A 14210-nucleotide genomic window follows, 5' to 3' on the forward strand; every position below is an offset into this window, starting at 1 on the left:
CTTGGCCTGCTGTGTTCATCCAGCTCTACACCTTGTTATCTCAGATTTTCCAGCATCTGCAGTTCCTACTATCTCCTATAGCTACCCAACTGCTTCTTGCAGTGACTGCTTTGAAACACAGATCCCAGAAGAAACAAAGCTTCACTCACTCAGTACTTTTGCGCATGCATTAGCTGTGATGCCATATGAATCCATTCTTTCTGAATCTTTCAATACTTTACCACAAGAAGAGTGTAAAAGTAACATTGTCCCAGGTTTTCAGAGAACTAAAAGGAGGCCAAGTCAGGAAAGTGAGAATAACAGAAGAACAGGATAAGCTTGTTTCGGTGTTTAGCTGGATTTTACAGGGATTGGGAAATGTTTTAGATTAATCCCTTCCCTAAAGGCATTGTGGGGCTATCTAAAGAGAATGGACTGCAGTGGTTCAAGAAGGCAGCTCACCACTACCACCTCAAGGGCAACTGGGATGGGCTAATAAATGCTGGCCAGCCAACAGCACCTGTGTCCCACAAATGAATTTTTAAAATTTCCTTTTTTCTAGTTTCTTTAAATATACAATCCTAATTATTGCCCAATGGGACACAAGTAAAAACTATTTTGTATCACCTGGAGAGAGTATCCAAAGGACTTCACATTCAATTGATTACTATTTGAATATTCTTTTCGTATTCTTTTAAGCGATGTGTGTGTGTGTGTGTACTGACAAAGCTGGCATTTTTTAACTCCTCTATGAATTTCCTTGGAACTGAGTGGTTTGCTCAGCCATATCACAGGGTAACTAGAGTCCAGTACATTGCTGTGGCTCTGGAGTCACTTGTAGTCCAGACCAGTAGATTTCTTTACCTAAAGGATCTTAGTCATCAGATGTTTTTTTTCTTTTCTGCCAGTCAATGGTAGTCTCAATAATGATGACCATGAAACTAGTTTTCAAGTCTATTATTTATTCATTTTAAATTCCACTAGTTGCTATGGTGGAATTTGACAGATCGCTAACTTGGGGTCTCTAGGTTGCAGTTCCAGTAACTCTTTGAGCTGCCTGGTTATGAGCACCAACTTGTATCTCTGTCGTTCAGTTGTGATCGTTAGCTTGAATAAATATAGTCTCCTATGAATGATGTGTCTGCTTCGTCATGATTTATTATCTGCTCTACGAAGGCTCTCACTACGTTCATGGAGAGTCTAAGTGGGCAAATAGGTGAGCTAAATAAGTCAGAAGTTTTACTGTGCCAAAGCTGCCGTATAGTTGGTAGTTTGAATTTTTTGCAGAGCATTTGCTCATAATTTGAAGACTAACTTGAAAATCAGAACACTGTACTTTTCTTTTTGCCCTGTTCTTATTTTAACCTTTTAACCATTTCTGTGAAGCCTGAATGTCAACTGTTATCCACCAATATGAGTAGTGTATCACTAATGTTTTCACTTTGTCTTCCAGATCCGTAACATGGTGGCAGTGCTGGAGGTAATCTCCAGTTTGGAGAAGTATCCCATTACCAAAGAGGCCCTTGAGGTAAACAGCTTTCAACACTTATGCTACAGCATTCAATTAAAAATGCTCTATTGCACTTCTGAGCATGTCACTTCTAACTTCATAAATTGGTGCCTTAACTGCTAATTACCAAATGGATAAAATCATAGGTTAAGGTTTTTCCTCAATGTCTTTAATAATGAGTTTTCAATTTGTAGAAAAGTTTAGTTATGTTGACAGCTTGATTTAAGATCAAGAAAAAGTGAGCAACTTTGATAATGTAAGTGGTTACTGCTCTTCTCACTTTATACTGTGGGGTAGATTCAGCAATAATGTTGGATTCACATGCATAGATCCTCCACGTCATTGTAAATTTGAAATAATTGCAAATGCATTGAACTGTGGAGCTGGTGTTGCTGTGTCAACTTTCAAAGATCTCTGGCTATAATGTCAAAAATGTAATGTTCTTCTGTACAGATGGCAGTGAGGCTGCTAATAACCAGCTCTTAAGGGGCAGAGCTAACCCAAATGCTGAAACAGCTGCTTACATATGCCATCGTTGATCAATGATCCGAAATATTGGGGCAATCCCCTAGATGCAGCTTTGCTTCATGGCACTTTGATTGATTTGTCTAAATGCTCGACTCCAATGCCCCTGCCTGTCTGTTGGAGCAGTATAGTAAATTGTGTTTTCTGAGCACTGTATTGGCAGAGTCATAAGTGTATGTTGCTTGCTGTCTTGGCCTTATTATGGTTGAAACTTTTTAAAAAAAAAAAAAAACGAAAACCTGCTGTTCATCTTGAAATGTGTGACTTGTCACTTACCAGTTGGATGATACAATTTTCAGTAATAAGAATGGAGTAGATATCAGAATACTTTCTGCTTTGCTCCTCTAAATTGTCAAAACTCCTCTGCCAACGTTTGTGTGGAGTTGTCTAGCTAGGAATATTCTTTAACAAAAACAAATTGCTGGAGAAACTCCGGTCTATCAGCATCTGTAGAGAGAAAGCAGAGTTAACATTTTCGGGTCCGGTGATCCTCCTTCAATTCTAATGACAGGTCACTGGACCTGAAGCACTAACTCTATTTTCTCTTCACGGATGCTGCCAGACCTGCTGTTTCTCCAGCAACTTCTATTTTTATTTCAGGCTTCCAGCATCAGTTCTTTGATTTATTATTGGAATATTCTTTCCCTGCAAAAGAGGTGGGACTTAATCATGGGCAATAGGGGGAGAAGCAAAAAAAGGCCAATAAATATTTTTCTCCTACAAACAAATTACCAAGTCCAGTTGTAGTGTGTTGACTGTAAAATAGTGTGATGTTCACAATCCTGTCCTTTCTAAAAGTTGAATGACAACATGCTGTATCTACAAAGATGTGTTTATATTTATTGAGTTCAAAAATTGAGTAGACAAAAGAGGCAATGCATAATATTTAATCCATCCACAGGTGGTTAATGTACTTTTAATAAACTGAACATTTTTTGATACAGGACACATAAGAAATAGACAAGTTTTTAAAAATTCTCAGGATGTCTGATTCTGACAAGACTGTATTTATTTCTCAGCCTCAGTTGCTATTAGAAAATGTTGGTGTGTAAATCGGTGTAGGCAACACTTCAAAGGTATTGACCCAGCATAAATCAAAGGTGGGAGGTGTGTTCTCTAATCACTGTTTCCTTTTGACAATGGTATTCCATTGGCTCAGTTTTTAGCATTCTCCCCTCCGTGACACGATCTAGGTTTAAGTTCTACTCCAAGGTTTGAGCTCAAAAATCAAGGATGACAATCCATTGCAGTACTGAAAGGGTGATACGTGGTTAGAGTATACTTTAATGTTGCTGCCCTCCTGTTTACCCATAGCCCTGATTTCCTCCAGCACACCCAGCCACCTTATGAATATCTGTCCAGTTCAATCTTGAATCATAGAATCCCTACAATATGGAAGCAGACAATTCAACCCATTAAGTCCACACACCAACCCTCCAAAGATCCACCCCATCCCTGTAAACCTACATTTCCCATGGCTAATCCACCTAGCCTGCACATCCCTGGATATTATGGGCAATTTAGCATGGCCAATCCACCTAACCAGTGCATACTTGGACTGTGGGAGGAAACCAGAGCATCTGGAGGAAACCCATGCAGACATGGGGAGATTGTGCAAACTCCACACACAGTGTGGAGGCTGGAATTGAACCTGCAGCCCTGGTGCTGTGAGGCAGCAGTGCCAACCACTGAGCCACTCTGCTGCCCCAAAATACCAATTGAATTGACTTTCTCCACGCTTTTTCAAGTGGTGCATTCCACGTTGTCATAACTGGTTACATGTTTTTTTCCTCTAATCACCTCAACCTCTTATTAATTACCTTAAGTATTTGACCTCTATTTATCTCCCCTTCAGCCTATGAAAAATACAACCCCTATGTATTTAACCCTTAATAATTTTAAGACCTCCATTAAATCTCACTTTGACTTTCTCTAAGGAGAATAATCCCAGATCCATTAGTCTCGCTCCTTATCCCTGATACCATTCTTGTAAATCTGTTCTGGACTCTTCCCAGTCGTTGTTAATAGAAGGGGAAGGAATTAATAGATACACAACTCACAAAGAGTAATGGGCTGAATGGTTTTCAAGTGATGGAATATGTCATCAAAGTGCTTTAAAGCAGCACTTGCTTAGTCCAAACCTGCTAAGTTTGGGTTCTGCCAGGGCCACTCAGTCCCTGACCTCATTACAGCTTTGGTTCAAACATGGACAAAAGAACTGATTTCAAGAGGTGAGGTGAGAGTGATTGCTTTTGATGTTAAGACAGCATTTGGCCAAGTGTGACATCAGAAGCTGTAGCATGACTGGAATCAATAGGACTCAAGAGGAGAGCTCTGTAGTCAATACCAGGCACGTAGGAAGATGTTTGTGCTTGTTGGAGGTCAGTCAACTCAGCTGAAGGACATCTCTGCAGGAGTTTCGAAGGGTAGATATTTTCTAATCGACCTGTTCTGAGATGTTATGACACCCACTGGGAGCAGATAGTACTTGAACCCGCGTCTGTTGGCTTATAGGTAGTGAGATACTGCACCACAAAAATCCAAGTGTTCCTGAAGGTAATGTCCAGTGTCCATCCATCTTCAGCTGCTTCATTTCCTCCTTCATAATCATTAGCCCATAACAGTTGGGATCATAATGTCCAATGCGGCCCTATTAGTACCTGACAGTTCAAGTTCTGACAGGAACCTGGCTGGATAGATCATAACTTTACCTTTTTTTAAAACCAAACTGATTATTGAATAGAACTAACACCTTTGTCTCTAATCAGTGTATGCTGGTACAGCTTACAAGCATTGTTACAATTCTAAGAACATCTAGTGTTGTACCTATAGCAAGACCCTCTCTCAAACAACTTTCCAACACAGGCTGAAAATGAAAGTCTAGAAAATTATCCCCCTCAGCCCACTGGGTAAGTACGTGGGAATTCTGGACAATGTCCTGTCAGTTGGAATTATGGCTATTCTGTTTTTAAAAACAAATGTTAGCTCCAAACATAGACAAATCCATATGTTTACTTGGAATTTCAAGACCCAAACTATGTAAGCAATATTAAAATACACACAAATCTCTGTTTCATGTTAGGTCAGAAGTGAGGGTGTTCTGATAATTAAACTGTTCAGCACCCCGCGTGATTCCTCCGATACTGAGGCAGTCTGTGTCCAAATGTAATGTGATGTGGACAATATCCAAGTTGGACTGACAACCAGCAAGTAATATTCACACTGCAAGTGTAAGCTAATCAACAAGGGAGAATCTGGCCACTACCCCTTGACATTCATTGGCATTACCATCACTGAATCCCCTAGTATCAACATCCTGGAGGTTGCTATTCATTGGAAATTGAATGGACTAACCACATGTTCTTGCTACGAAAGCACGTTGGAAAGTAGGAATCCTGCAATGACTAACTCACTACCTGAATCTCTAAAGCCTGTACATTATATACACAGCAGAAGTCTGAATGTCATGGAATATTTCCCATTTGCTTGGATGAATGCAGCTCCAACAGCGCTCAAGAAGCTTAATGCCACCCAAGGCAAAACCGCCTGCTTGATTGTCACCACATCTACAGGCATTCACTCCCTCTACCACTGATGCTCAGTTGCATCAATGTGGACCATATACAAGTACCTATGTGCACTGCAGAAATCCACCAAGGCGACACAGGCAGCAACTTCCAAACTCACCACTGCTACCATCCGGCAGCATAAGGATAGTATATATATGCAGCACATGCTGCAGGTTCCCCTCCAAGCCCCTCACTACCCTGACTTCTTTTGCTGTTCTTTGTATTGCTGGGTCAAAGTCCTGGAATTCCCTTCCAAACAGCATTGTGATTCAACTGACACCAAATGGACTGCAGCCATTCAAGAAAACAGCTCACCACCACTTTCTCGAGCAACTAGGCATAGGCAATAAATGTTAGCTGAGCCAGTGACATTCGTATACCCTGAATGAACAAAATAAAAGCAGCTTGAAGGACTGTTAGATCATGTTAAAGAGTCAGTGCTGAGGAAACTTTGCATTGACTGTAAATAAATTAATTGGTATTTGGAAAAGAGCAGGTTAATAAATGAAAGTTTGTATTTGTATTTTGATTACTTGATTGGGTTCTTTGGAGGAATAGATGGTTGAGTCTAACGTGGAGGTGTGTATATATAGACTTTCATTTGACTAACAATAGATTTGTCAGTTGAATTAAATTTCTTGACTGAAGAGACACTGGCAAGATGGATATGATATTGACTTAGGCTAAGAGGTAATAAGTCTATGTATGGTTTTATTTTTGAGACTGGAGGGAAGTATGATTTCGGATTAGTGTTGAGACTGGTAATTTAGTATAGATTAGTAATCTAGATTTGACATTACAGAATGCCTTTTCAAAGTTTTTAAGGTGAAAAGAAACACAAATAGAGTCACTACTTGTCCCTCAATTTAAGAATGATGTCCACTCAGCATTGCATACATGTGACTGAGCAGGCTCATTGTTGATCTGCAGATGTTTGGGTATGTGAAACAGGATATTCCTGAGGTAGTGGGACCCAGAATGCAGGATTTGCTTCCTTCTCTACTTCTCTACTGTTGTACCTCATCATTAAAGATTTTGGAACGTGACAGATCACAGTATTGCATGATGCTGGTCCAATTTTGAAGGCATCTTTAACATTCAGATCTCCCACACAAACCTGTTGCAGCCATATCATCATGAAGCAATTGCAAGGTTGTCATAAAGTTTGTTGGACATCCAAATCACTGGGAAATTGACCACTCACCTTAATCAAATCTTTGGTCAGGTCAATGAATGCAATCTAAGAGTTCCTGGTTAGAAATCTGTAGAATTGTGGGGAACGCATAGGTGTTTGGGACCAAGTTAAAATGCTCAGACAGTCAGTGTTGATGGTCCACTTGTCCTCCTGTGCTGGAATGGTCCTGTGGCTGTGATCTCCCTTAGAAATGCTCACAAATGTGATATTCCCTGTGTGTGTTTATCTGTCTGTCTCAAATGTTCTTTCCAGCTTTAACAGATGGCAGTTATCATTAAGAAGAGAGTTAGTCATTACTCTGAGTGATGGAAATCTTGCCGATTTTGACCTTGGTCTATAGATGGAGTGGTGACTTTAAGTAATCTTTGCACTTTTTCTAGCAATCAACAGACTGTTGGATTTCTTCGGCTATCTCTTTTTATCACTTTTGTCTTTCATGTTCCAAATTTATCTTTAGGCGTAAGCCTTCAGCCATTGTAGTAATGCCTCCTTGAGTTGCGACTTTGTTTTGTTTTGCCAGTCAGTGAAGGCTAGATTTTTATTTTGCCAGGAGACCATATATTTCTGCATAGGTTTCATGAACAGTTTTGGTTACAATGATGCTTGAACCCAGTGGTCTGGATACAGGTGTCTGGTACGATTAAATTTAATTCATTCCTCTGTTCAGGATTTTGATGTTTGGTGATTTTTTTTTTTCCAGTTTAGTTGTGTGTTGCATTTGGAATTCCACTTTTCAGTTAGGCTGCTCTGGGGCTAAGACTTTACTCGTGTTGGGGATTTGGTTCTTGCAGTGCTCCTGTGCTGTTGAAAGTTCATCAATTGAACAAGACCGTTCTAGCAGGCTTCAGACTGTCTCATTGATCAAGTGATGTAGACGTTACTTTTGACTCCGACAATGACATAATGGAATAGGTGTCAGTGCTTTGATTTAAGGATACCAGCATGTGGCTTTGCTTATGTTCTTCTGGTGGAACAGTGTTTGCCCTAATGAGGACCTGCTGAGTACAAGTAGGGGGCGGGCAATAAATGCTGGTCTAGCCAGTAATCCCCACATCCCACAAGTGAATTTAAAAAATGTCTCATGGATTTTTCTCTTTCTTTGATCACAGATGGTGGTTTCCCCTGCCTGGAGAAGTGAAAGTCTATTTTTAAGGCACCTTTTCTAGCATCTTCCCATATTTTTGCCACAATTAGGTTCACAGCCCTCTTGGCAAATTTTCCTCAAAGGATTTGGTAAATGGACCGTGATAGATGCCTGCTCATTACTTCTAAAACTTTGAGGCACCATCATTGTCCACAAAATTTTTGCAGGTCAAAGATCAGAGCTAGGCATGGATTGTACCATGATGACTGGGACCACCTTCACGCTGCAGCCTCATCGACTGGTGATATAGTCTTTTGCTGCTTCTGTTCTTATGGTCTTCCCTTTGTCTGGTACCCCTCTTGACTTTGTTGTCATGGGCAGTCCTACATTGATCAAGGGATCATGAGGGCACAAAAGCCTCTCCTCGATATCAAATGTTAATCCATGGAAAATAGAAAATGTATCCAGAAATGTGGTAGGTGATGAGGGTAGCAACAAATTTCAAGTGGATATATATTTGTGAAATGAGCAGATGTGTGGCAGATGGAATTTACTATATCAGTGTGAAGTAATTCCTTTTGGTATGAAGGGTGCTGGAATATAAACTAAGGAATGCCATCTTAAATGGGGTGTAGGAACAGGTGAACCTGGTGTGTGTCTGCCCAAATCTTTGTAGTTGACAGAAAAAGTTAGCATTGACAGAACGGGATTTACAAAGGTACAGAGTACAAAGCAAATGTTCTGCTGAACCTTTATAAATCACTGGTTATGTCGGAGATGGAATATTGTGTTCTGTGCTGGACACAAAGTTTTAGTAATGATTTCAAGGCCTTGGAGAGGATGCAAAGAAATTTGATGAAATGATTCTTGGGATGTGAAACTTAATTTTTTTTGGAAGGGTTGACGAGGTAGGAGGAGTTCTTGCAGTCTTTTAGATTTTGTAGGTGTTCAAATTTACAGCTAGTTTTTGAGTTGTGAAGAAACTATTTGCAATCCCAGAACTTCAAGTAACCAAAGGATACAGTTTTAAAAATAACCAAGGAAGCATATTGAATTAATGTTTTCAAAGCAATTTATGATCTTGAATGTCCTGTCTGCAGAGGTATTGGTAGTAGATTCGTTACTATATCATTCATAGTTGATTCCATTTGAGTTGGATGAATATCTGAAAGGATTTAATTTGTAAGACTGGAGAGAGAACAAGGTAGAGAACAAGTTGGATAGCATTTTACAAAAGAGAGGCGCTGAAATTCTGGGTTGAATTGTCTCCTGTATTATAGAATTCTTTGATCATTAATCAGTGAGGCAAATGGAAGGTCTAGTTTTTGAAATAAAAAGTGTGAATAATGTCTGCTAAAAAAGACTAAGCTCATATGAAAAGAACACTGATTTATGAAGTAGAAGTCATAAATGCAGCAATTTTGAACTTAAACCAAAAATGTTAGCAAGATACAGTGTGTGCATTCATTTACAAGTGGCCTTAGCACAGTGCTGGTGGCAAGTTCTCTAGCAAAGGGTCTAAGCTTGAAAAGTCAACTTACCTTTTCCCCAATGGCCGTAGACCTGTCCAACATCTTAAAACACAAAGTTGAGAGCCAACATACCACGTGAAGTCATCAATTTTTTGATATCTGAGGACTGTGGACTGCGCAAGAGACCTAAAACAAGGTTTCAGAAACTTATTATGAGTTTCATTGTTCCAATGTAAGGAGACTAATGATCAAGACAAGTGCTTCCCTGATAAGGGTCATGAGCTGAAAGGCAGTGATGGCTGCTGCAAAGCTCTGACCAAGTCAAAACAACTGTACTCCTGTCAGTTCTCATTAGCAGTCAATAATTACCAAGCCTCAAAATGGAGTCACATGGGAAAGAAGTTTGGGAAACACTGGAATATGAACTTAGTGAAAGTGAGATATGGAGCCTCAAAATTGTCACAGTCAGTGAGGCCATTTGGTCCATCATGTCTGCACTGATTCTGTTACCTAGGGACAATCTCCTGGCTTTTCCCCATATGCCTACACCAGTTTTATCCCAATAATCACTCAATGCCCTCTCAAATGCCTCAGTTGAACCTGACTATTCCTCACTTCCAGGCATGTATTCCATGCATTAATCTACCTGTGGAAAAGCTTTTCCTCATATCAGCCTTGCTTCATTTGCACATGATTTAAAATATATGGCCCCTCATTCTGTTTTTTTTCCAAACAGGAGCAGCTTCTCCCTATATACTCTATCCAGCCAGCTCATGATTTTGAAAACCTCTCAACCTCATCACATCTGCTCTCAGCTGCCTTCTGTCCAAGAGGAACAGTCCTAACTACTTCCATCTATCCTCCTATCTGAATTTTCTCATTCCTGTCACCATTCTTGTGAATCACCTTGTGCACTCTCATTCTTTTACATCTTGCCTATAATGTAATGCCTAGAAATGTACACAATATTCCAGCTGAGGTCACCTCTTTGCTCTTCTACTCTATGCGTCAGTTATTAAAGCAGAGAACAGTATGCTTTATCAGCCATGCCACTTTCAATGTACTCTGCACATAATCACTGCTGCATCCCTTTTAGAATTATACCCCTTATTTTATATTATCTTTCAATGTTCTTCTGACCCAAGGGGGTCACCTCACACTTCATCTGCATTGAACTTCACCTGCCACCTATCCACCCACCCCTCCAACTTGTCAAGATCCTTTTGGAGTTCCACACAGTTTAGAGTTCTTTGAAGTTTAGTGTCATCTGCAAACTTCAAAATTGACCCCTGCACACCAAGATCCAGATCGGGAACATATATCAGGAAAAGCAAAAGGTTCCAATAACGATGCTTGAGGAACTCCACGAAAAACCTTCCTCAAGTCTGAAATATATCCATTGACCGTTACACACACACTTCCTATCACCCAGCCAATTTTGTATCCATCTTGCTATTGTCCCTTTTGTGCCATGACCTGTGACTTTACTCTCAAATCTGTTGTGTGGCAGTGTATCTTCCACACAAAAGTAGAGGAAACCCACCAACTTGTTAACAATGTCACAAGCATAAAGTTCACTAGAGAGGAAGAAAACAAAAAACAGCTCCCATTCTAAGAATTCTGGTGAATTCTGGACCCGACTATACAGGAAGGCCACACATTGACCAAATCCTGAACTTCAATAGCAACCACCTCACCATACACAAACAGCTGCGTTAAGACACTATTTAAAAGCGCCATATCACACTACAACACCCCAGAATTCCAGAGAATGGAAGAGGAACATCTGCACAAAGTATTTACTAACAACAGATATCCGAGAAGCCTTGTCCGCAGATGCCTACAAAACAATGACAGTCAGAGGACACAGTACGACAGAAGACACTAGTAACACTACCCTGCATCAACTATATATCAGAAATGACAACCAGACTCTTTAGGCCGCACAAGATCATGATTGCACACAAACCTACATCAACACTGTCAAATGCTGTTAAAGACCCCATACCAACAGTAAATGGGACTAATGTGATATACAGAATCCCATGAATCACGTGCAATAAACATTACATTAGAAAAATGGGGAGGAAATTGACAACCAGGAAAGACAAACACCAGCTGGCAGTAAAAAGGCATGACCAATATTCCATTGTCTCGATACACACAGACAATGAGGGACATCAATTCGACTGGGACAACGCAGACCTGCAAGGGAATTTCTGGAAGCCTGGTTCTCAACATGGGACTCCCTTAACAAACACACAGAAAAAGACCTCGTGTACAGACCGCTGCTTAAAAAAAAACAGAACCGGAAGTAACAAGACCCACCACACCAGAAGATCATATAAATTCAGAACAGAATAGAACACCAACACTTCGATTAGAAGTTGCCCTGATGATGTTGCCTAGAATGGTAATGAAGTCTCTGTATACCATGGAACAATGGCTCAGCGAGCTAACAAACATCTGCTCTTATATCTAATGCTCTTTGTGGTCTACATTTGTCCGAGTAGCTGTTAATATTGTCCCAGAATATCATTTCTAAATGCAATTCAATCACAAAGTTTAAACTGAATGCCCTGTAATCATTGTGTTTATCCTTAACAAGAATGTCTGGTCCTCTGGCACCACCTCAAAGTTCAAGGATTGAAAAATTATGATCAATAATCTAAAATTTCCACAGTTAGTTCTCTTAGGATGCATCCCAACTGCATCTGGTGACTTGGCAATTTCATGTACAGACAGTCTTTCATGTAACATTTCTATTAAATTTAGACCTTCCAATATCTTTTTCGCTTCAGGCATGGCTGCTTCCTTGGCAAACGTTGCGAAACACTCATTCAGTACTTCAGCAAGGCCCATCTGGTTCTAAATTGCCCAAACATCTCACCAGCATTTCCTATTTTCGTTTAGCTACAATGCAATGTTTTGCCAAGCACTTAACCATCATCCTATTTTCAGTGTACTGTTTTCTCAGGAGTTACCTATGCGTATATTTGTTATATATTTTATATCACATGACAACATCTGTCCATTCAGTACTTCCCACATTTAGGCATGGACCACTCCTTTATTTACTTCCACGTACTGCAAACCAAATGTGGTGTGGTTAAGTTTCATTGCTGTTCCATCAGTATGCATTTTTCCTATTATTTTAGAGATGTGGAAGTGCTATCAAGGCCGTTATTTACTGTGCATCTCCAGTTGCCCTGAGATGGCAGTGGTGGAAAGCCTCCTTTAAAGTAGTTCGAGAACGTCTTATTCCTCAACCGCTCCTCATATGGCAAACCCTTGATCCCCAGAATCATTTTTGTAAACTTCCTCTTGGCCCCCTCCAAGGCCAGTACATCCTCCTTTAGATACGGACCCAAATCAGATTGGGAAAAGCCAACATTGAAATACAAATTACATTTCTGTAATGTGATTGCAAAACTTTTTCAGAGTTAAGGGGAAGTTGGTTAGGGTAATTTTGGTACGATTTTGTGGACTTCCTTCATTTTTTCTTGGAGGTGTTACACGATAGGCCTTGCATCAAAGTTGAAGGCCATAGAATGAAATAGAGACAGTGGCTGTATGGTCACAAGATTGGCTAAAGGAGAGAAAATAGTAGTTAGTAGTGCATGAGAGATAGTAAGAACTGCTGATGCTGAAGAATGAGAGATAACAAGGTGTAGAGCTGGATGAACACAGCAGGCCAAGCAGCTGAAGTTTCAGGTCTGGACCCTTCTTCAGAAAAATCCTGAAGAATCCTTTTTCTGAAGAAGGGTCCAGACCCGAAACGTCAGCTTTCCTGCTCCTCTGATGCTGATTGGCCTGCTGTGTTCATCCAGCTGTACACCTTGTTATCTCAGTTAGTAGTGCATGGTTGTTTTTCACATAGAAAGATGTGGTCAGATTCCCCAGTGCTGTAAATGACGACTCAGGGATACAGGGCACAATTTCATATTCGGAGATGTCACGAAGCTAGGAAGTGTTATGAACATTTGAGGAAGCTGGCAATCAACTTATCAAAGACAGGGTGGTGAAATGGGTATGTAGTAGTTAAATGTTACATAGAGAAATGATTCGGTAGACAGAATGAGAAGAAAATATAAAAAGGGTACAGTGTTAAAGGGGCAGTGCAAGAACAGGATGTGTTTGTTCAAATCATTGAAGATGGTACGGCAGGTTAAGAAATTTGTGAAAGCATTTGTTAAAAGGTTTTATGAATAGATGCGTAGATACAAAAGTAAAGACTGGTTTGTCCAAAACTGGAGTATCTCCCATTTTGGGAAAAATGTAAAGGTCTTTCCAAGGATGCAGAAAGGATTTACTCAAGTTATACTGCTGATTAACTTGTTACGTGGGTATAGATTTAAGTATCTGAGGTTATTTTCGGAGCAGAGAAGATTAACAGAAGAACAGAGGAAGGGTCACTCGACCTGAAACGTTAACTCTGATTCTCCCTACAGATGCTGCCAGACCTGCTGAGCTTTTCCAGCAATTTCTATTTTTGTCCGATTTACAGCATCCGCCGTTCTTTCACTTTTTAACAGAAGAATTGATGGGATGTGCCTAAAATCTTGAGGTCTGTAGACAACAAAATTTGTTCTAGTTGTGGATGTCTGGAACTTTAAGGTGATTGGCAAAAGTAACAAGACCTGTTACGACCTGGAAGGCACTATCTGAAAAGGTGTTAGAGACACCTTTTCTGTGACTTTGAAAATGAAATTTGAATTTAGATTAAATATTTGGAAGCCAACAGCAAAATGATTGAGGGGTCTAGGTTGGGACGAGCAGACCACGTGTTGCTTATGTGCTCTAATCGTTCCATTATTCTGAAAGATATCACACGGGATGCTGCACAGACCACTGTTCTGCTTGTCTTATTGTAGAG

General features: G+C 40.2%; 1 protein-coding gene across 2 annotated transcripts in view; it reads left to right on the forward strand.

Moving 5' to 3' along the window:
- crsp7 (cofactor required for Sp1 transcriptional activation, subunit 7) overlaps positions 1-14210 on the forward strand; it is a 119150-nt gene that overhangs the window by 85200 nt on the left and 19740 nt on the right. For both annotated transcript variants that reach the window (XM_048614091.1, XM_048614090.1), the window contains exon 2: positions 1433-1507. In XM_048614091.1, the coding sequence (XP_048470048.1) occupies positions 1442-1507 (66 nt within the window). In that variant the 5' untranslated portion in view covers positions 1433-1441. The remainder of the gene's footprint in view (positions 1-1432; positions 1508-14210) is intronic.

This window comes from Rhincodon typus, chromosome 29 (genome assembly GCF_021869965.1).
Source record: "Rhincodon typus isolate 14 chromosome 29, sRhiTyp1.1, whole genome shotgun sequence".
Lineage (NCBI taxonomy): Eukaryota > Metazoa > Chordata > Chondrichthyes > Orectolobiformes > Rhincodontidae > Rhincodon > Rhincodon typus.